The 23,385-nt window shown below is 27.9% G+C and overlaps 1 protein-coding gene across 2 annotated transcripts; it reads left to right on the top strand.

Moving 5' to 3' along the window:
- The first annotated feature begins 3,540 nt into the window (after positions 1-3,540).
- LOC145842714 (eukaryotic translation initiation factor 3 subunit E-B-like) lies at positions 3,541-21,442 on the top strand. Of its 2 annotated transcripts, none has more exons than XM_082950191.1 (10): positions 3,541-3,647; positions 3,827-3,974; positions 5,415-5,531; positions 7,606-7,735; positions 12,302-12,483; positions 15,041-15,229; positions 16,066-16,296; positions 18,165-18,332; positions 19,582-19,680; positions 21,211-21,442. In XM_082950191.1, exons 1-10 carry the CDS (start codon positions 3,583-3,585, stop codon positions 21,241-21,243), a joined length of 1,362 nt encoding a protein of 453 aa, XP_082806317.1. In that variant the 5' UTR covers positions 3,541-3,582; the 3' UTR covers positions 21,244-21,442. The 2 variants fall into 2 exon arrangements, with proteins under 2 accessions (XP_082806317.1, XP_082806318.1); XM_082950192.1 differs by having other exon boundaries at positions 21,214-21,442.
- Positions 21,443-23,385: the final 1,943 nt, after the last annotated feature.

Here is a 23,385-nt window from a genome sequence, read left to right on the forward strand (position 1 = left end):
TTAGGAGAACAAAAAAGTAAACTTACAAAGCAACTAAAATGTTTGAATGAAGACTATGACAAATATACTGCAGATGCCAACAAACAGTCTGATTTAGAAGCAATGAAAGAATTATTAGCAAGAGGAATAGCTGCTAAGGACAACGCAAATAAACTTGAAAATAAAATTAAAACTATTGATTTAGAAATTGCATACTTAAAAAAACAGTATTAAGATTTTATTATGAGGTAATGTGAAATTGTTTTAAAATCAAAATTATGTTTTCAGTTATTTAAAATAGATTGTGTATGAACATCTAAAAGACATTAAAAATTTTTTAATTTTAGATTATTTTGTATCAATTGTTAGGTATTAAGTTGTACTTTGATATAAGATATTTCTTTAGCTATTTCTTTAAACTTTCTTTTTGTAGGTTTTTTTACAATAATGTTAAGCTTTTAAGTTTTATTTACTGCATTCAGAACAGTTGCTAGGAAAGACATACAAGTCATAATAAAGTTATTATGTATGCATTTAAGTGAGTTCTTCATGTGAAATTATTATAGTATAATTTTGTCAATTAAAATGTCAAACAAATTAAACTTTATTCTTTTATGTAGAAAGTTAACTAACAAGTTTACAAAATGCTGTGCAAAAATTTAGTTTTTAATTTTTATTTGGTTTAAACCTTTTAAGATTGAGTTTTTGAAAACAGTTTTTTTTCATAAATTTAATGCAGAAATATACACATACAACCTTCCTTTTATTATTAAGGAAGAAAAATGAGAATGAGGTATTAATAATTTGTGTTACAAGAGAAAATTTTTTTTTTAAGATTTGAAAAATACTCAGGGAAACTCAGGGAAATTTAAGGTTACTCAGGGAAATTTTTGGTCACTCAGGGAAGATTTTTTGGCTCAAAGAGTGGCAACCCTGATTATGGCTCTAACTTTGATTGCATATATCTCAAAACTTACTTAGAATTTAAACAAGCGGTAAAAATAAAAAGTAGTTTATCTAATTATTTTAAAAATAAGACTAACTTGAAAATAAAGTGTTTTGAAAAGTCTGTTGAAATCTGTGGGAAAGGGCTCAAGTAATTTTTATTAGAGAAATAATACTGTTTAATAGTTATATAATATATATATTATAAAGTTAATTGTCAAAGTTAAAACTTAAAGATAATAAAAATTATTAATAATTTGATTAGAAAACAGTATTTTTTTTTGATTTTCAAACTTAGTAAATTATCAGCTTTGTTCAAAAAACTTTCTTATTTATTTAACTATCTCAAAGTTGTTAGATCATAATTTTCATTGCTTCTTGTGAAAATATTAAGTTATTATAAGCTATTTTTTTAATTTAAAAAAACAGACAGAAAGAAAACGGGAAACTTTGACTAAGTTTGTAGTCAATTTAACGGAAACATATCACTCCTAACAAACTAGTTTTTATTGGAAGTTTTACTAAAATTAGAAAGAATAGACGTTTGTTATATAATTTTTCCACGTTTTCAACAGAAAACTCATGGAATTTAAAAAGTTGCAAAACTTTTTAAATAAATTTTTGTGTTTACTACTAAATTTTTTGAATTTTCAACTGACCAAAAATTTCCGGATAAGTGAGCGTCTGGATAAGTGAAGTCGGATAAGTGAATAAGCACTGTATATCTGAATTTTATAAATTGTTGACTACAGAATTTTTTAATTTTTTTACAAGTTTTACACAAGCAATATATTCAGTGATAAAACCCTATAATAATCACAACAAGTAATATTATATACTTTTGGCAAATAGCACCACTGTTTTTAATTATATTTATGTCTTATAAATTACTTTTTTAAATAACTTTTGTCAATATATGTTCATAACCCACAGTTTTTATATGATGATTTTTTAGTTTTTTTTAAAAGCATCTTATAACTAAAAAATAGTAATCTTAATATATAAGCTTATGAAAATTTTTGTAAAAAAATCTTGACCCATTTGGTCAAAGTAGTAGTTATTACAAAGTTGACATAGAGACACAATTAACTATCAAAATTAAAAGTACACACAGTATAGAACAACAATTAATACCATTTTGTTTTACAACATTTAAACAACATAGTAAATAAATTTATTTTGTACGAAGTTGAACAAGGCCTTCTAGCTAACTATTGTTACAAAACTCAGTTTCTAACTGAGTCCGTATTTAAAAAAATTTACACTTATAAATTTTAAGTTTAAAAAAATATACAATTTTTAAGGCCAGAGTTAAAAAAATATTTTTAAACAATGGCCTTTTAGAGTCATGTAATTAATTTTATCAGTGTTTCCACTCTTTGGCACCAAAATTAGCCTGAGTGACCATAAAATCAAAATTTGAGTCAGTCTGAAATTATTAAAATACCTTTTGTAATTAATTTTCATCTAATGTTACACTTGCTTAAAGCCTTAAAATCTTTGAGACCAAACTTTTTAACATGCTTTTGTCATTTATGTTATAATTGATATTTTCAACATTAAAATTTAAGGCCATAGGGGGTCCATTTTTTTGTAGTTTTTACTAAAAATAACATTGGCTCTTATGAAAGTTTTCACTTTAATCTAGTTTTGAATTAAAGCCAGTTTTTTTAGATTTTTTATGTTGTCAAAACATTGTTATTTCTGTCAAAATTTTCTGATACAAACGTGAAGACAGCAAGTTTTTCACTATCAAATTTATCAGAAACTTTAAAAATCACAAAAATTTTATCTTTCTAATTTTTAAAGCTTAAAACCTCAAATTTTAAGGAAACATGCATTTTTTAGTTGAAAAAAATTTATTAAAAACTTAACATTTTAGATTGAAAAATAAAATTAGTTTTTTATTAAGTTTTATTAAAATAAATTAAAACAAAAATCATGCATTTAATCAATATGAAAATTAATAATGATCTTTTTGTGAAAATTTGAAGAAGCTTGGTTAAAAAATGAAGGAGAAGATAGATTATTAATGAAAAATTTTTTTTTTGTGTTTTTGATTTGCACCTTTCATTAGGATGCTATTGAGCACACTGACTTTGATATTTGCTTATATTTCAAAAATACTTGGAATTTATAAGTAGTTTAAAATGTCTGCCGGCTCAGATGAAACTCTAAAAAAATCAATGTGTAAAAATCAAGGTGTACCCCCTATGACCACAACTTAAGTTTCTAAATTCTAAACAGATTTAAGTATTAGCATAAAACTTTATTACAGCACTCAAATAAAATTTTAAGTAATTTATTACAGTGAAGCTACTTTCAAGCCCAACAATTTTAATTTATAGTTACAATTACTACTTAAAAGTAAAATAGTAGAGCTAAACATTGACAAAATAAACATATTGAAAAAAAAACTTTTTCATCTCTTAATATCTAACAAAAAACTGGTTTTTAAGTTTTTCTAAAAATTACCTTCTACTAAAAGCCTAGTAGAGTCTGGTAGTACAAATTTATTTGTGAAAACATTTTAAAATATGTTTTTTTTAATTGTGTTGTGTTGTATTAATCCCTTGTTTAGTTAAAATTTAATTTAGAATTTAATAAACTAAAACAGACTTTGCTTACAGAATCTTTTTTGTAGAATAAATTAGGAAAATGTCAGAAGAAATAGACCCCGCTCAGTTTGATTTGACCCAGAAGATCGCCTTCTACTTGGACAGGTTAATAAATATCTTAAATTATTTAAATATTCTATTGCATTAAGATTCAATCAAAAATATATCTCTTGGTCATGTTTCATTAATTAACTAACTACAAGAATAATCAAGTCTGAAACAAAACAAAATTTCATGAATTTAACTATCAACATAGTTAACATTTGTAAATACTTACATGTCAGGCACCTGGCCTTCCCCCTCTTGGAGTTCAACTGCGAGAGGGACGTGTTCAACAAGGAGGACTTGGAGGTGGCCCGCTTGGAGCTGCTGAAGAAGACCAACATGGTGGACTTCGCCAAGGACGTCTTCCAGACCGTGTTCCCCGATCAGGTGAGAATGAATTTTGTTGAGATGATATCACAATGCAAAATTGAATCTAACGTAATTTGAAGGTTTTGAATACACTACTTCCTTCATTTTCATAGCCCCGTTAAAGTGTTTATTCCGTTAACACACAGAAACATGTGTTAGTGTAATTAAAAAGGACACTGTTAATTTGCTTTTATTATTTATTCTAGTGAACTTGTTTTGCTAGAATCTTTTGTTAATTCTTTTGTTCCGCTGTTTTAGTTTTCCCTCCCCATAGGGAACCTATTATGCGGCCCGACTTTGACTGGTCATATCTCAATAAATAATTCAAATTTTTTAAAACGATAAAAAGCATCTTGAAGCTTAGAAAAAACTCTATAAAATAAAATAAACTTGTAAAAAACAAGGTTTTTCCTTTACTATTGCCTTAAATTTATATTTTCAATAGTTAATAAACTTATAAATTTTTGATCCTATTTGATAAATGTGAGAATGAGTTAAGTTGTTGTTGGATGTTGAGAAAAGAAAGAAATACTTGTCCACCAATACTGGCAGTTGCGCTGCGTAACAAAATCTGATATTTAAAAGTCAAATGTGTTTGTATGAAAATAATTTTAGTATTTACAAAACTTAAACAATGTATTGTAAATTTGTTTACATTGTTCATGTTGTCTTGAATTTTAACTAGTTCTAAGTATTGGTTACAAATAACTTATTTTAAATGTTACATTGAAAACTATATAAATTATAGCAATGATTGTTGTGAATTAACTTGACAATTATTTAACAGTGCCTGTTTGTAACTGAGTTATTAAAAACCAATCAAGTTGTATTTTATATTGTTTTTAATATAGTTGAAAATTTTCACAAAATAAGCTTCTTAAATTTAATTAAATTATTAATATTTTGTAAAAAATATTTTGAGATAGTTTAAATTAGCTACTTAGCATAAACTTTCAATAAGTAAGTTACATGTGAATTCTGTATAAATTCCGAAAATCTAACTCAAACTCCAGTTTAAGCACAACAAACTATAATAATCAATATTAATTATGTTTCAACTGTAATTTAAAATTATGTTTGCTGTTTGAATATTTATATTAGTTGACTACAGCTTTGTAAAAGATTAACTATTATGTTAACTTAAAAATAATTTCTACAATATAAAACAAAATTTGAGTAAACTACTTTTCTTATTAACCAAAATTTTATTTAATACAGTTAAATCCAAAGTATTATTTAACTATTTAGGATAACTAAGGTTTACTTTATGTAAAAAGCCGCTTTAATTTTCATGATATGTATAAGCTTTAGGTACATCTAGTTTTTCTTGATTTCATCTTCCACACAAAAACGTATACAAAAATTTATCGTTAGAAAGTACCAAACTGCAGCGTGCTGTTCTATTGATTAACAAGTGTATACCATATTTTTTTTCATGTTCTCAATACAAACAAACAGGAAGTGCCAGCGTCTTTTGATGAACAGAGAGAGGTTGTCATCGAGCAGTTGGACTACCACTCCAGGAATGTCAACCACATCAAAGAAATGTTTGCAAACGAAGAATTCAAAAGACAGGTTGGTATTTGTGAGATCGTTTTTAATTAAACGAGGTAATTATGTATAAAATGAATGAACTCTTAATTATTAAAGTAATAGAAATTTTTGTATGATGTTTGTTTACCAAATGAAATTCAAACTAAAGGTAACATTTGTAAGCTAAAGAAAAAGAAATACTTTCAAATTAATTTGAAAACTCATAATACATTATAGCTATTCAATCCATGCTGGTAATATTAATAACTGGATTTGAGTCATTTAGATAACATTTTTGTTACATTTAATTACTTCTCCATATGATACAAAAAGAACTATTATTTTTATTTGTGAGTTAGTTTGAAAATTTAAAGCTGACTTTTATTTTCATAAACTAGTAGTGTCTAGCTTTCCGATAAACTTTATTTATTTAAAAGTTAAGTGAAGTTTATAACTGTTAAACTTTAAATTTCTTCTAGTGTCTATTTTCTATGACTGTTACTTAGTTATTACAGTGTAAGTCTATAGCAATACCTAGGTTTATAATTTTTTTTAAATTATAAAACATATTTGTCTAGTTTACATTATACTTTTTGTATTAAATAGTCTTCTAACTCAAATTTACTATCATTTAATTATGAAGATTATATCATGTAACATATTTCATGAATTATAAATAACTAATTATATAAGTCAGTAGTCGGCACGGTGTACACTGGTGCACACTAATGTACATGAAGTTTCTTTTAGGGTGCTCGAGACTTTTGGGGTGCATGAAACTTATTTTGGGGTACATGAATTTGTTCGTAGCAATACCTTTGTTAAACACAGATAGTAATCGCTTAATAAAAAAACTGTTAAGTTAACTTAACTAAATGTTTAATTTTACCATTTAATAAAAAGTACCAAGACTACTGATTGTTAATTGGGGTAGTGGCAATATATTAAATTAATCGAGTTAGTATTTTAGACCTGGATGATACAAGTAAAATGTTGTTATAAAATTAGATTATCGATATTAAATTTTTATTGAAATGGATTGGGTAGAATGGCAATTTTAAAGTTAGCGTGTAAAAATTTACTGGGTGTTACCAAATTATTAGAAAAAAAAAACAATTAAAAGTGTTTACATATTCTTAAACACTAGCCGCGCTAAAGAATGCAAATTGGGGTGCACAGAATTTTAATTTTGTGATGTAGGGTTTACGGATTCGAAGTAGCGTGCCGACTACTAATATAAGTTATCAATTTTCACATGTTTTTAGTCTGAAGATCATAATAACGCAATTAATATGAACTTAAATAATCCATATGTATAAGTATTGCCTTGCTATAACTGTACATTTGTGTTAGTTGTTCAATTATGTTTTATTCAAATGAAAAATTATAAATCAGAATATTATTGTTTTTAGTAATATAAAACATTCAAGCGTAACTTGTCAAATGCATAAATTTTTACTCTGTATGTTTATCTAGTAGTTTTATCAGTTCATGGTTTTTTACTTTTATTTTTATAGATTTTAAAATTTTAACACGTAAATCTGCGTTTTTCAAAAAATTAAAATTTCTGTTGTTCATACTTATTAATAAAAAAGATAATTTAAATGTTTGATGTTAAACTGTAGTTCCTTATATAAAATATATAAAACAAAAACAATACACTTATTTCTTGGTAGTATAATACTGCAAAAAAATTAAACACAGTTATTATTAGTTTTAAAGAAACAATTCAGGTGTAGACCGTCTTATTTGTTTGAAAAATCATTTTTATAAAGTTAAATAGTATTTTACAAAGAACATATAAACTAATGTTATGAGTGGAATTTATTGCATTTAAAATGAAAATAAGGTTTACAGATGGAACATGAAGACAATAGTCAAGTGTAAAACAAATAAGATTTATACAAACTTTTGTATCTTTGAGTTATAATAAATTGATAAGAAATTTATACAATAATAAAGTATATAGTTAATAAAATTTCAACACGGTCAACAAATTAATTTTATTACCTGTTTATATAAAAACCTGGTGTAGAGCAAGTAACAAATTTACAATCAACAGACAACAATGAATTTTGTGTTAGTACATGGATATTTAACATTTGAAACCTCACAGATGGAATCGACGAGGGAGGGAAAAACACTGCTGGACCACCTGGTCAAAAACCACAATTTCAACAGTGAGAGGGACTTGCCCGCCATCTACGACTACGCCATGTTCCAGTTCAGTTGCGGTAACTACTCCGGTATGTGTTGCAAGTTTTTATTGAAAATATTTATTCTTTGATAGTTATTCAGGTTTGTATTAAGTTAAGTGTATTATAAGTAGAAATGATAGTTTTTTGAAACTACTATGGTTCGTAACGAGCTTTAATTGATATAAGTAAGGTATATAAAAAGTTTGATAACTTTCTGTGAAAACTACTCTGTTTTGTTTGTTTGTAAGAAATTTTTAGCTGATTTTATAGATTAATACAAGTTCAATGTGTTGACTATTTAGTTAGTGATAAGTTAAATTAAATATAATTAACTTACAAAGTTTCAGCTCGGCTACAAAAACATAATTGGAATTATAAAAAAAATTGTAGTTAAAAATTTAATTGAATTAATTAAAACATATCTTCAAATATCAAGTAGAATACAATACAATTTGTTTGTTCATATTATTGTATAGTCTTATTTTGTAATTAATAAGCAAGATCGCAGTTACGAAAAGAAAAGTTAGTATTTTTTTTTTTGAGTTCTAAAATGTATTATCATCATTAATCAAACTTAAACTAACATACTATGCCTATGTGTATTAAAATACTACTCAAGTTGTGTGAATTACTTTTTAAAACTATGATTACATATGAATATCAGCATTTGCTAATATTTTGATTAACATAAACATTAAACACACATGAAACATTAGTTGATCTTATATTTCTAACTTTTTATAATAGCAGTGTAGTTTGAAATATTACTGTCAAAAAATAGGTTTTGGTCTATTAGCAAACTGTCAGTTCATAGTATAGTTACCGTAAGTAATTATTTGTGTTATAAAAGACAAATCAATAAAATTAATTTTTGGTTTATCTGACCTGTTCAGATGTTTATTTTTAACTAGCATTTACCTTTTAAACTAACACAACAGGGTTTCCTAAAGTTGGCAACTAGCAAAGGGCCCTAAAAGCACTTGGGTAATTAACTAGTAACAGTGACTAACTAGTAACAGTGCAATATCCAATAAAGGGAGGAGATTGTTTTTTTTTTGATTTATGTACTTAGCAATTATGAAAATGAGTTAGAGAAACCCTGACTTACAACTATCCTATTTCTTTTCACCACCAATTATGTTTTGTTCTTAATAATATATGCGGGCCAGATGTTGTATTTTTGACGCTAACCTGGGATAGATTCTACTTATATACTATTTTTGGCCTGGTTTAATACGCAACGTGCGCTCTAACTTATATAAAGTAGAAGTCCCCAAGATAACGCTTATTTTATAATTGACTTAAATAACTAAAATGACTTACTTAATATTTACTAAAGGTTTAACAAAACAGTTACTTCTACTGAGTTCGAATTTGTGATAATGATTTTATTTACAATGAAGCTGCGAACCGAAAAGATGATAAAAAACTGCACAACATTACACTAGAATAACAGAAACTAAACACTACATGTTTAAACCAAACTCAAAAAGTATTGACAACAAGATTGAAACCATTAAAACTTAAGTGCAGCAAAAAGCTGCACTGAGTTCAGACCCTCAATGAAGTAGAGACTAGAAAAACTGCACCGTACTGAACTACCCATTAATCGAGACTATCAACTTTATATCGCTTGCGAAAAAAAGAAGAAAGTAAAAAAAGAGACAATTACCACTAGAGTGGCACATTTTCTCCTCTTACCCTCGGACTTTAAAAAATTTTTCTTGGTTTTCCGAAAAAGAAACATTAATTTTTATTCATATTATTTAACACTTGTAAGAATGCTTAAAACTCCCTATATAGAAAAATTAACGAAAAAACGACCGCCGACTTTTATCTCCTTAGTTTAAAAAGCATTAATTTTTAATACACAAAGTTAATAAAAGTATAATACAGTTTTCTAAATGACAGACAAATGTTTTTTTTTTAAATTCTTTGCTGCTGGAACTCGCTCCGCCCTTGTACATCTCCACGTCGTTTGACCGGTTTATGCTGATACGTCTCCTCGCCTCACCCAACGGTCTCTTGGCGCCACGGAATCCGTCTCCTTGCCTCAACCAGCGGTCTCTTGGCCCTACGGAACCGTCTCCTTGACTCAACCAGCGGTCTCTTGGCCCTACGGAACCGTCTCCTTGCCTCAACCCGCGGTCTCTTGGCCCTACGGAACCGTCTCCTTGCCTCAACCAGCGGTCTCTTGGCCCTACGGAACCGTCTCCTTGCCTCAACCAGCGGTCTCTTGGCCCTACGGAACCGTCTCCTGCCTCAACCAGCGGTCTCTTGGCGCTACGGAATCCTCTGATCCGTCTCTCCGTACATCTCCTCGTTCCTCTCCTCGTACATAAAGATCGGTCTCCTCGTACCGCTCCTCGCCGATTCGTTTCTCGGGCCGTTCGTGCGAAAGTCCAAATAGAAATACGTAACACTACTTTATATCAATTTTAAAAACAAGTTAAAACATAAAAAAAGTAACAAGTTACATGCTTTTAGTTAGCAATAACATTTCATTAGTCGATTAGTCTATTTATTTTTATCTTAAAAGTCTTGTATGTTTTAAAATACTTGAAAAACATTTATGGCTCCAATCAATATACAGTAATTCTCTACAAGCTTTAAAATAAAAAACATTTCACATTTTACACGAATTAGTTGACCAAACAAACAATTATATTCATTTCAAAAGCTTAAATTTGTTTCGTAAAAATATATAGCTCTTGAACTTTATACTAATTTATAAAACTTTAACATTCTAAGAAAGTTAAAAACAAAGTTGTTGTTAGCGTTTAAATGTTGAATAAGATATTAATAGCTCAAATGACCTTATTAAAATTGTGTTTTTATAAGTAAGCTGAAGTGTATAACAACAAAAAACAAGTCAATAAAGTTTGTTACAAGCAATTAACAAGGTCATTGTAAAAAACTGTAAATATTATAATTTAAAATTTGAACATAACATTGTTGCTAAATATAAAACTAAATTAAGCTTCATAAATTTAAGAAATTTCACTTTAATAACCGATTATGCACTCGAAAACAAGTTTTATTAACCTCATACAAATATTTTTACAAGGACGAACGAAAAACAACAATGTTTTTTACATGCAGTTTAAAAAGTTTATTACCCGTTATAGTTCAAATTAAACCGATTGTTTGAAAACAAAACAATTAAACTTTACAGTTGCTAAATTTTATAGACGTTTAAAACTCTTTTTGTTATAAGAAAGTTTTATTATTAGAAGCCTTTAGTTTCATTTTAATTTTTAATAAAATGTTTAAAACGATTGAACGATATTTAATTAATTTGACAAAACGCGGAACAACTTGAAAATAAGACAAACTTTTGTTTAAACTTGCTCGTACAAGTTTAAAACTTATTTTAAAAAACGCTTCAACAATGAATAGCAATAATATCTACACAACAAATACATTTTAGTTCTAACACATGTCCATTAGCTTATCCCAAACCACTTTAACATAAAATTCAACACAATAAAGCTAATTACTTTTTGCAAAAAACAACACAAATCTCTCACAAACTCGAACTACTTAGTTGTTTTTCCAACTAGAAATTTTAAACTCATTTTTAAAACTTTACAGACCAGATGACTGGGTTAAATAAATGCCCTTAAATTTATCGAATTTATAATATTATTAAATAAGGTTTATTTTACTCTGTTTTCAAGTCACCATCTACAAAACGTAAAAATTTTAATGAAGGTATCTGTGTTCGATTCCAGCTATAAATAACTGGACGTCCGGGTCATCATGACGCTAACCTGGGATAGATTCTATTTATATACTATTTTTGGCCTGGTTTAATACGCAACGTGCGCTCTAACTTATATAAAGTAGAAGTCCCCAAGATAACGCTTATTTTATAATTGACTTAAATAACTAAAATGACTTACTTAATATTTACTAAAGGTTTAACAAAACAGTTACTTCTACTGAGTTCGAATTTGTGATAATGATTTTATTTACAATGAAGCTGCGAACCGAAAAGATGATAAAAAACTGCACAACATTACACTAGAATAACAGAAACTAAACACTACATGTTTAAACCAAACTCAAAAAGTATTGACAACAAGATTGAAACCATTAAAACTTAAGTGCAGCAAAAAGCTGCACTGAGTTCAGACCCTCAATGAAGTAGAGACTAGAAAAACTGCACCGTACTGAACTACCCATTAATCGAGACTATCAACTTTATATCGCTTGCGAAAAAAAGAAGAAAGTAAAAAAAGAGACAATTACCACTAGAGTGGCACATTTTCACGACGTGCTAGTAAGCACGAGCATTGCTGTGATTAAGAAACACGTAAAATGTAAATTATTATAATATTTCTCACATTATGCTTATTACAGACATGAGATGTTTTACTTCTATGGTGCACTGGTCTGCAGGAGATCTAAATATATATATTTAATGATTTAAATATTTTCTAACATATTTTTTGTGTTTATTTTAACAACGCGGGCGAGATGTTGTATTTCTAAGATTTAAAAATCATTTATTGTGTTGCAGCAGAAGATATAATAGAGATTTGATTTAAAAATAACAGCAACATTTGAACTAAACTCAGTAAAATAATAAATTACGTTATACGGTAACAGACGCGGGCGAGATGTTGTATTTCTACGGCGCCCTAGTGGACATGAGCAACGAGAAAGCGCTTCCTTCGTACTGGGGAAAGCTGGCATGTTCAATATTGACCCAGGAGTGGGACGCGGCCAACGACGACATGAACAAACTGAAGGATTTGATCGACAGCAACAGCAAGTCGTCGCCTCTGCAGGTATTTGATTGATAAAAAAAAATTGTCTAGTAATTTGAATATACATAATTTTTTACATAGATTTCAAAACGATAAAGATTACTGTTCATTATTTAAGTTTTTCAAATTATATTAAGCAACAGTAAGTCATCACCATTGCAGGTATTTTAATTGATTTGGTGAAAATTACATGCAATTGCAAATTACTTATATTTTTTATAAAAGTTTCAAAATTGCTAAGCTTAGCTTCTCTATCAATGTTTAATTAGTTTATAAATTATTAAATTTTTTGAATTTAATTAACTACAGCAAGTCATCCACCACTGCAGGTAGTAAAAAACATACTAAAATGCAGTTAATTTCTTTAATAAGTTTCAAAATTTACAAAAGATTATTAAAAACTTAATTTTTTTTGAAGTTTCCAAGTTTTAATCAGCACTAGTAGGTCCTCGCGATCATAATTGTTTTATTGGCATAAAAATTTGGATAAAATTAAAAAAATATTAATTTTACAACCCAAATTGAATTACAAAGTTAAAGTTAATTCCTAGTAAATATTAATACAAAAACTGAGTTTTAATTAATAAAACAGTTCTTATGATTTCCATCCCTGCAGGGTTCCGTTTAGAACATAAATACTTACTGTACTGTTTAATGTTTATAAAGTAGTGATAAAAGTTGTTTTATATTTCAAACTCTTGTTGACGATCTATGTTTATGATAATGTTTGAAAGTTTTACTTTGTTTTAACAACTGTGTATTTACATACAGTACACTTTAAAGCTGAATGAAATGAATAAAGTCTTTTTAGTATTCTTTTTACAAATACTCTTTAAGTATATTTATTTTCTCATCTATTCGTATTTTATGAAACTAAAGATATGAATATTTTTTTGTACAGTGGTTCAAAATAAATAACAATTAATGTGGTAATAAAGACCAGTCAATTATATTAATTTTTTTTTGATAAAACTTGAATGGTTAGTTATTAATTAAAGTTATTAATGCAGTTATTCTGCCAACTTATTAAAGCAAAAATGTTTTAGTATTACCTAAAAAACATTTAGGCATAACAAAAAAAATATATTTTAAAACAATGGTGTCCAAAAATTTTATGTCACAAGTTTTATTCTTCATCAGATATAAATACAGAGTTTCATACACTAATCTGACATTCATAAAATCAGAAGTCTATTTTTTCTACAAATAGCATCACTGCTTATAATAAACTTTTTACATTTGCATGTGCAGTAGAATTATTGTACATAAAGTAACAAACTTAATTACAGTAAAAATTCCAGTGTATAAATAAAGTAGTAATCTCTTTAATTTATTTTTTTAAGTTGGCCAACCTGCTATTATAAATTAGGCTACTCAGGATAACTCATAATGGTTTTAAATCTTTAAACAACTCAGTCTGACTCAGACTTTGTTGATATTTTTTGCTAGTTTTTTTTTGACTTGAACTAAAAAAACATTTTATTAAGTCCTAGGTTAGTATTTTGGTAGCTTTAGGTATGTAAGGTCGATTAACATTATATTTTTCAGTTTTCATATAAACTTTATCAAACTTAGCAAGTCTTAATGCAGCTTAAGTCTTTTTTGTCTCGAAGAGTAGTAATTCTGATTTTAAACAATCACTTTTTTAATTTTAACTTAATGTTTTTTTTGAAAGCAAAAAGTCCCTTTTATTTTAGAATGTAGTTTCGATAGTAGAGCTAATTTAAAAAGAAAGTCCTTATAACTCGGCATTCATGAGTTTTAAATGTATGGTAGCCATTTTCATGTCATACGATGTATTATGTCAGTGTGCGAACTTAATATAGAAGAATTTCTATTATTGTACTCTTTATAACAAACAGTTCACAAAGTTTCACGAATAAATGATCTTTCACTGATTAAGCAAATATTAAGAACCAATCTATTTCTCAGTTTGGGTGTATGAATATTTATTTTCATATTCTTAATTTCGACCACAAAACCTTGTCCCCCAGCTACGCACATGGTTCCTACACTGGTAGACTGGCTAATAACAAAAAAAAAAAAAACTTTGCCAGTTTGTGCACTTAGCTTACATTTTTGCATCATATTCAAAACACCAAAAATATTACCATATGTACCAATCACCTCATTATACTTGATTAAATACATATAATATGCAAAACGATTTGAACATTCTCTCAGGTTATTGAAATTTATTGTTACGTTTTAAACATATTCTCAGGTCCTTCAGCAACGCGCGTGGCTCCTCCACTGGGCCCTCTTTGTCAAACAAAATTAATAAAAATTGATCGTTTTGCAATCTTTTAAACCTCATTATACTTGTATCATTATTCACTATAAAACATGTAAAACGAAGTTATGATGGTATACTGAGTCATCGCTTTCATTGTTTAGCAGATTTTATAAAATATTTTCATAAATAACAAGCATTCTTCAATTATTGCATGTTCTCCCCTGCACTGAAAGGGCTAATATTGAAAAATAAAACCTTGCCAGTTTCAATTTACACAAACAATCTTGCACATAACTATTTTTACTATCGTGCTGTTTATTTTACGCAAAATTTCTATCCCAGGTCCTCCAGCAACGCACGTGGTTCCTGCACTGGGCGTTGTTCGTCTACTTCAACCACCCCAAGGGCTGCGACAACTTGATCGAGCTGTTCCTGTACAAGGACCACTACCTCAACACCATACAGACCATGTGCCCGTGGATGCTCAGGTACCTTGCCGCCGCCGTCATCACCAACAAGAAGAGGAGACAGGTGACTTGAATATGTATTAAGTAATTTTTTTGGGGTACAAAATTCAATTAAAAAATGTCTGCATTTTTTATTTAAACTCATTATGACATATCCATTATGTAGCTTTTATACAGGTCAATATTGTATTTTATAGCTTAGTTAAACACAGCAGTACTTGATAAGTGTGTTTTAAGATATATTGTACTTTATGAAAAAATGCAACGTATTTGTTGACATATTTTTTCAAATACATATAAGTTTAAGTTGTTTTATATACTAGTTTAAAGTATAGGAGACGGGTATGTTGAGTTTTTTAATGATAAAGACTGCTGACGACAGTGCATTTGTAGAATAATTTTTTTTATGGTTAATGTTTTTTTTAATTGTAATCGGCAACAAGAATAGAATACAGGTATGCGGGGTTTTTGTAAGACTGTTGTTAATTTTTATTTTTGAGAAGTTATTTGTTTATAAAACTTATCTAAACTCCAAGGAATTTTCACTACTTTTTTAAAATAGTTTTTCAATAATTCAGTCATCAGTGGTGACGCGTGATGACGTCATAGGAGAGATCATGCTCAAACTGCCTTAATTTGTTCTTGTAATTTTATGCTCCATTTAACTGTTTTTATAAGAAAATCAATAACACCTCCATTTGAGACATACAGTTTATACCCCCTGCAACATCATAACTAACGGTTGTTACTAAACTATTGCTTTCAAGTTTTAAACCGTTTTGCCGAACTAATAGTTAAAAAAAATTAAGCAAAAGTAACATTCTGTTTTATAACACGACAAAACACACTAACAAACTCCCATTAACGAAATTGCAAATTGTACAAAAGTCCATCCTTCAGACCATGAAGGAGCTGACGAGGGTGGTGCAGCAGGAGTGCTACGTCTACAAGGATCCGGTCACCGAGTTCATCGAGTGCCTGTACGTCAACTTCGACTTCGACAGGGCGCAGCAGAAGTTAAGGGAGTGCGAGAGCGTGCTGGCCAACGACTTCTTCCTGACGTCGATCGCCGACGAGTTCATGAACAACGCCAGGGAGTTCGTCTTCGAAACTTTCTGCAGGATCCATCAGGTTGGCGTTTTTAATAACAAACAATTAATACTTAAATATTAAGAATTTATGTTTGAAGTCACTTGATAAATCAAAGTGTTTCAATTTTCTGTTGCTTTGGGTTAAATAAAAGTACCTTCGTTTTGAAGTTTTGTTTTCGGATTCGTCAGGTTAATATGATGTTTAAAATTATTAATGCTTTTTTGATAATAAAAAAGATATATACATGTTATATTTTGTAAGATTAATCAAGTTGGATTGATTAAAAAAAAATTAGAAATAAAAAGTTATGAGACTTTTTGCGAATTCGTAAGTTTGGCTGCGTCCTGTTTTTATTGATATTTAGTTTTTGAGAAAGAAAAATAATAAATTGTCATAAGATATAAAATAATTTTACCATTATGTATACTTACGAGCTTAGTTTTCAATGATTACTCATTGTGTATTTTAATTTTTTTTTTAAATCAGATTTTAAGTAAAAGTTTGAAAAAAGTTATTCTTAATTAGTATTTCTTTAGCTGCTTAACCGATGTGTAAAGTCATATAAAGTTATAACTTTTGCTGAACAACAATATTTTCATAATCCAAACATATACAGTAAGCTCTCGTTTCTTTACGCACTCGTGACGTTACGCACTCTCGTTTAGTTACGCATTTTAAAATTCTAAAAATTAAAAAAAAAATTTAATTCCTTTTAATATTACACAAATTAGGTTTATATCATATTTTAATGTAAAATATGTTTTTAAATACTAATTCACCTCACTATATCTTAAGACTTTGTAAACTTATGTTCCTTGACTAATTGATAAACATTTAGTTATACCTCAGTGTATCAGAAATTTTGTTAACAATAAAAGTTTAAATTAAAATTCTGAAAGAAATATGACTATTAAATAATGTAAGTATAATGAAATAATGAGAGTTTAAAACACAAACAAATAATACAGCACTCTTGCCCTATGTATGAACAAACATCTTAAAAAGAAATTTAATGAAACTTCCTAGCAAAAAGTAGCAGTGATACTTAATAAATATAGAGCTTACACTTAACACAAATGCTTAATTATAAATTGAATTTGCCAAGTAGAATAGTTTATAAATGTTAAGTATCAAATAAGTTACTTATAAATAAAGATAAAATTTACTTATTATTAAAATTAGTAACATTTTTTTACAAGTATTTTTATTTTATAAAAACTTAAATCCTTTTTATTTCAATAAATGTATAGTTTTATCTTTTTTTCATATTTATAAACAAATTAAACAAATTTTAAAAAGTTGGAAAGTCCCCAGTCTGCTTTTAACTAGAAACAATATCAAAAAACAGCCATTATAGTAAGTATACTTGGTAGCTCTCATATCTTTACGATCTCTCATATCTTTACGCACTTTTTCTGTGGACACAATGTGCGTAAATAAGCGAGAGGTTACTGTAGTAGATTACCGAAATTTGAATACGCATGAACTGTTGTAACAAAAAAAGAAGCCAAAAGTTCTTGTGTTTTTTAGTGATCTTTAAGAGTTGTCTAACATAATATTTTGCAATAAAGATGAAATGTTTGATATCAGTTCTACTTTTACAATATATTTATATTGTACATTTGCATACTAGCATATACCTCCACACAGCGTATCAACAAAAATTAAAATAACGTTCTTGTATCTACATGATCAACCAAGTGTTTCCTCCGCACTTCACTTCATAATATTTTTGCAAAATTTCAAACCAGTTATTTTTCATCAGTGCATTTCAATTGACAAAATTCAACTACTTAAACACTGCATTACTACTTAAAACATCACTATTACTTTAAACCAGCTATTACAATAAGACTACTTCCGCGTTTACACCATTCCATACTAACTTTATACAAAACTAACCACAGTGCATATCGATCGACAAACTGGCGCTGAAGGTCAACATGTCGGAGGAGGACGCGGAACACTGGGTGGTCAACCTCATCAGGAATTCCCCGTTCAGGCTGAACGCCAAAATTGACTCTCAGAGGGGCCACGTAGTCATGGAGACGTCGTCCAAGTCCGTTCACGACCAGGTTCGTGAAAATTACATCCTTTGTAAAATTTTTTTTTTTTTCAAAAATTATTTACTTTTCAAATATCACAACAATCTGTACACATTTGTAAAATTATTACATTTTGTTTTAGTTTTTGTATGAAGTTATTATGAATTTTCAATACTATAAAATAGTTAGCTAGCTTAGTCTTTTTTACAAGTCTATTATATTTTTTTAGCATCAAAATTAGTTTACAGCCAAATAGTTTTGAATATATAATCTTGTTATGATAATAATAAAGAAAGGATATAACAAGTTTCGCATTATTATTTTTTGTGTTAAATGTCTTGTAATATATTTATATTTGTTAAATTGTCTAAATCGCTGATTAAAAAAGGTCATTACTTATACCCTATGCAAACTTTTTTGTCTGTAATTCTGGTAAGTATTTAATTTTCTAAGATTCAAAATTTGAAATTGAATTCTGCATCTATATCTCTGTTAAACTACAATTGCACTTGACATTTAATAAACTACTGATTTGAAATATGTGTGTTGGTAGTTATGTATTGTAATTTAGATTATGTTCACCTTAAAATATAATAGAAACTTTAAGCAATAGCTACAGGTAATTCGTAAAAAAAAACTTAAATGTGCTCTGAAATTAAACATTGAAACATTAATTTTTTAACAATGAGACAAAGTTACTCAGTGATTGTAAATATAATCAGGGTTGCCAAAAAACTTGGAAACCTGGAAAAACTTTGAATTTGACAATTTAGGCAATAAAACCTGGAATTTTAAACAGTATTAGTAATAGTTTTAAACATGTTAAGTAGAAAAATTTTGATTTGACACAAAAAATTTACCATATTGATAATTTTTTTTTTGTCAACATCGAAAGTTTATTTTATTAAAAATCACATTTGAAGTAGCTTTATAGTATCTTTTTAATGCTTTTATACTATTTAACACTGTTTTTTACCTTAAAATAAACTTTAAACTAAAAATAGACCTAAAAATGTTTACTTTTAACTAAGTAAAAATTATTTCTCCAGATTAATTTTCCAAAAATATTTGGTAACCCTTTATAATACATAATAACAAAGTGATTATAAATAAAACTAAATTTGTTCAAAAATTGTAACACTAAACTTAAACTGTTCCTAAAAATAAATTAAAACAAAATTCAAAAATTACGTGTTGTAGAAACACCACAGCAAAATATATGTTACTTACTAATATATTTTAAACAAAAAATACTCAAACATATTGAACAATGTTGCAGGTGATCGACAAAACGAAGACGTTGGTGCAAAGAACGCAAATGTTGACTATGAACGCCGAGAGGAGAGTGCAGAAACAAAAAGATAAATCCAACGATTCTGTTAGTTTATTATGAGTTAAAAGCAAAAAGATAAGTCCAACGATTCTGTTAATTTGTTATAAGTAAAAAACAAAAAGATAAATCTAACGATTCTGTTAATTTGTTATAAGTAAAAAACAAAAAGATAAATCTAACGATTCTGTTAGTTTGTTGTACTTGTAAATTTATCAGGCTTGACACACACAATCGGGCTAGATTAAAAAAATCATAATATCAGGCTAGTCAAGCGGTTATTAACCTTTTTTCATGTCTTACACCTTTTTGGAAGGTAAATACTACATTTCAGTATATAAACTTTGAGGAAATAAAACTAGAGTATTTGAACTTCAAGCACATAAAATATAAAAAGTCGTAAAATTTAAACAGCTTTTAAATTAAAAAACAGTTAAATACTAACTTATAAGTTAAAAATACAATTAATAAACATTAATTTACATAACTTATGTTGGGAAAATTTACCCCCAGGTTAAGAATCGCTGGGCTAGTCTATTTGACTTTAAAATCAATTTATTTATGTTTATTTAACCTAAATAACTTCTTAATATCAGTAATTCCTTTCGAATATTAGTATTAGTATCTATTTTTTATAAGTTTTAGATGAGTTTTAGTTTGATTAAAAGTAAATGTTTTTTAGTTTTTGGCTCTTACTACATTTTTTTCCAGTTTTATTCCTAGACTGACTCAAGTTAAACTCAGGCTAACTTTTATGTATTCAAGAGTGGTAACCATGAAATAATTTGGTTTAATTAAAAAAATGATTAAGTTTTTTTGAGTTTGGAATCTATTATAATTCACTACAATAAGTATCTAGCTTAAATTTCAATTGATTAAGACAAATACTTTTTAATACTTAGTGTTGATGAAATACTAATGATATTTTAAAGAAAATCAAAGTTATGATTCATATAAATTTTATTAAAACTAAAATTACTACATCACACTATTTTGCAGTATATTCAAACCATAAATCGAAATACTCCTTTTGAGCTAAAATAAAATAAGTTTTTTAACTTTAATAAAATTTACTCATGTTATGAGAATTTTTTCTCAAAACATGCCTTATTAGTTGACGCATTTATAATTTTTTACAATTGTTAGCAATTTTGAATCAATAAGTTATTAACTGGTCTAGATTATATTTAACAAAGCAATTGAGTAAATGTATACAAATTTTAACAATTTGCAGTTTTAGTTGCTAATGTTTAAAAAATATCTCAGACGTCTTTTTTTTTTCCTCATTGTCTTACATTATTGGCTTAAATTAGTATATTGTTCCTATAACTAATTCACACTTCTGAAGTTTTATTGCAGAAATAAGATTAAAGACTTTAATTTTATTAATTTCATTAATTTACGTGCTTGATAAAAATATACTTTCATCAAACGTTTGAAATCTTAAAAATTATTTAAAATCACTAATATTTGTTCAAGGCCGTTTATAATTTAGCTTGTTTTTGTAAATTATAAGAATAGTAGTTTTATTTTTATTTTTTATTTATTTATATTTAAATCATTTTTAATATTTTACAGCAGGTGCCACATTGGGCTGAAGGTGGAAACTGAAAAAAAAAAACAAGAATAAAAAAACTTCCAAATTCACCTTGATTTAGCCTTCTTGAAATTTATAGTCTAATGTATTTATATTATAAGGTGACGTTTTTTGCGTGTCTAGGATTAAATTGTTTAGCGGATATATTTGTGTTTGTTTGTATAAAGTTAAGAATATAACAATTAAAAATAAATAAAAAGCCTATTTTTGCTACCGGTTTGTTTATACATAGTTTTTATAAGTTATTTAAATTTATAACTCTGGTTTGAAACCTGTAGTTATATTCTTAAGACTATATAATAGTATACTTTAAAAATTGTGTACCAAACTAAATTTTTCGACAAGCTTCTTTAAGTATGCATAAATATTCTCACATTTTGTATCAGGTTAGTTATGCTGAATAGTGCATCTGCGCTTGATTTAAACTTTTTCTTTCTGGGAGAAATAACCTTTCTAGATATATATGTATAAAGTTCACTTCCAATGGCCATTGAATTTGTTTGTAAGTTTTCTGTCATTTCAAAATCGAACTCTAGATTTATATTTTATATATCTTGCAAGCACATCGCTTAAACCAGGATTTTCCTTTGGTGCCATTACATAAATTTAGGGAGCAGTTAAGGGAGCTTTGAGGTCACAATTTGAAACTTACACTAGGCATTCTGGAGTTGATGATGAAGAGCAAAAAAAATTCTTGGGCGATTTTAATGTTAGTTTTGAAACTTATACTAGATACTATAAACAAACTAAGGAGCCATAAGCTGTAAGGGGGCACAAGGCCATAAGTTGAAACTCACGTAAGATATTTGAAGTTGATGGTTAGGAGCGAAAAAAAAAAGTCTTAAACATTTTTAATGGTAGTTTTTTAGAAAAATTTTCGGTGGGAGCCATATCTTTTTAAAGGGTGATTTATGATAAAAAGTTTAGAAAACCCTGGCTTAAACAGAATTGAAAACAGTTTTTGCTAGAAAACAGCATAAACCTCGCGTATTCAATATAGACTTTCCATGCAGACATGTTAAAAAATGTCTTAATTGATGAATGAAATTACTTTATTTACTATGACCTATTTAAAATATAAGGTTTTATTTAGTTGGAGCCAGGCATTTGCACTCCTGTGTGCTTACATACAAAAACTTTGGTTTATCCGTAAATAAAATCGAAATGTTTTTTTCATATTAGTTTTTGAAGTATTTATTCACAGCATTCTGGTTTTCGTTGGTGCCCTAGTGAGACTTGACTTTTGTTTAAGTGCCCTCAAAATTGTAGTCTGTTTAGCCAAGTTTTGTTTAAATTTATATACTACAAACACATGTTAAAGTGGCATTAAACGTTTTTCAAAAACTCTTGGGCGAAAGTTAAAATGTGTTAAGCAATAAATTGCGAATGCTGTTCTCGGATTCACTGCATTTTATACTATTGTTTCCAACTCTCATTTTCATAAACGCCTTTGAAAAAAATTAAAAACTAATCGCTCTCATTTATCAGATAACGCCCCTTGCATGTAAATTACCCATTAAAATTTTGCCACCTTCTAAGTTCACGCCTTCTGATGACAAAAAGGTTGTTTTGCACATTTTGGAAAACACGCTTCTACACTATTAAACAAATGTAAGCAGTAGTAAAGTATTAATTCTTGTTTTTATAACTTTCATGCTTGTTATAGCGTGCATACTCGCCGTATTTCTTCTGAATGCAAAATGAAGAAGCCGTGATTTTGTTAAACGTCAAGACTTAGCACTTTGTGGTCTCATCTTATAATATTGCAGAACATAGACAGTCGGCACACATTTTCCCAATCATGACAGTTCTTATCACAAGACTTCTGGCATTTATAGGTCAGGGATGAATAAGCTTATATTTTAAATGGTTTAGGCAGAAAATAACTTAACCTTTGAATATATGATTGCTTTAAAAAATTATATGATATATTTGAGTTTAAAAAAATCATATTTGTTTAAGTAAGTTAATTTTGCTTTTCTATCAAATTCAGCAAGTATTGATACAAACGCTGCCCTCAAAGCTAAAATCTGCATTTCAATTGAAACCCCACCTTTTTAAAGATAATAATAAAAAGAGTTTTTGTGGTAAGTATTTACGATAAGGCTCTTAATTTAATAATTACTGGTGCTCTACTATAACTTTTTAGTCACAAT

This window comes from Thalia democratica, chromosome 8 (genome assembly GCF_965202585.1).
Source record: "Thalia democratica chromosome 8, ktThaDemo2.hap1.1, whole genome shotgun sequence".
NCBI classification, from domain to species: domain Eukaryota; kingdom Metazoa; phylum Chordata; class Thaliacea; order Salpida; family Salpidae; genus Thalia; species Thalia democratica.

Bases quoted from the DNA above. Each gene is read 5' to 3' on its own strand.
- LOC145842714 (XM_082950191.1), top strand. From the start codon at position 3,583: ATGTCAGAAGAAATAGACCCCGCTCAGTTTGATTTGACCCAGAAGATC. The intron at 5,532-7,605 runs GTTGGTATTTGT...GAAACCTCACAG, and splicing joins ACGAAGAATTCAAAAGACAG to ATGGAATCGACGAGGGAGGG. The intron at 19,681-21,210 runs GTTAGTTTATTA...AATATTTTACAG, and splicing joins AAGATAAATCCAACGATTCT to CAGGTGCCACATTGGGCTGA.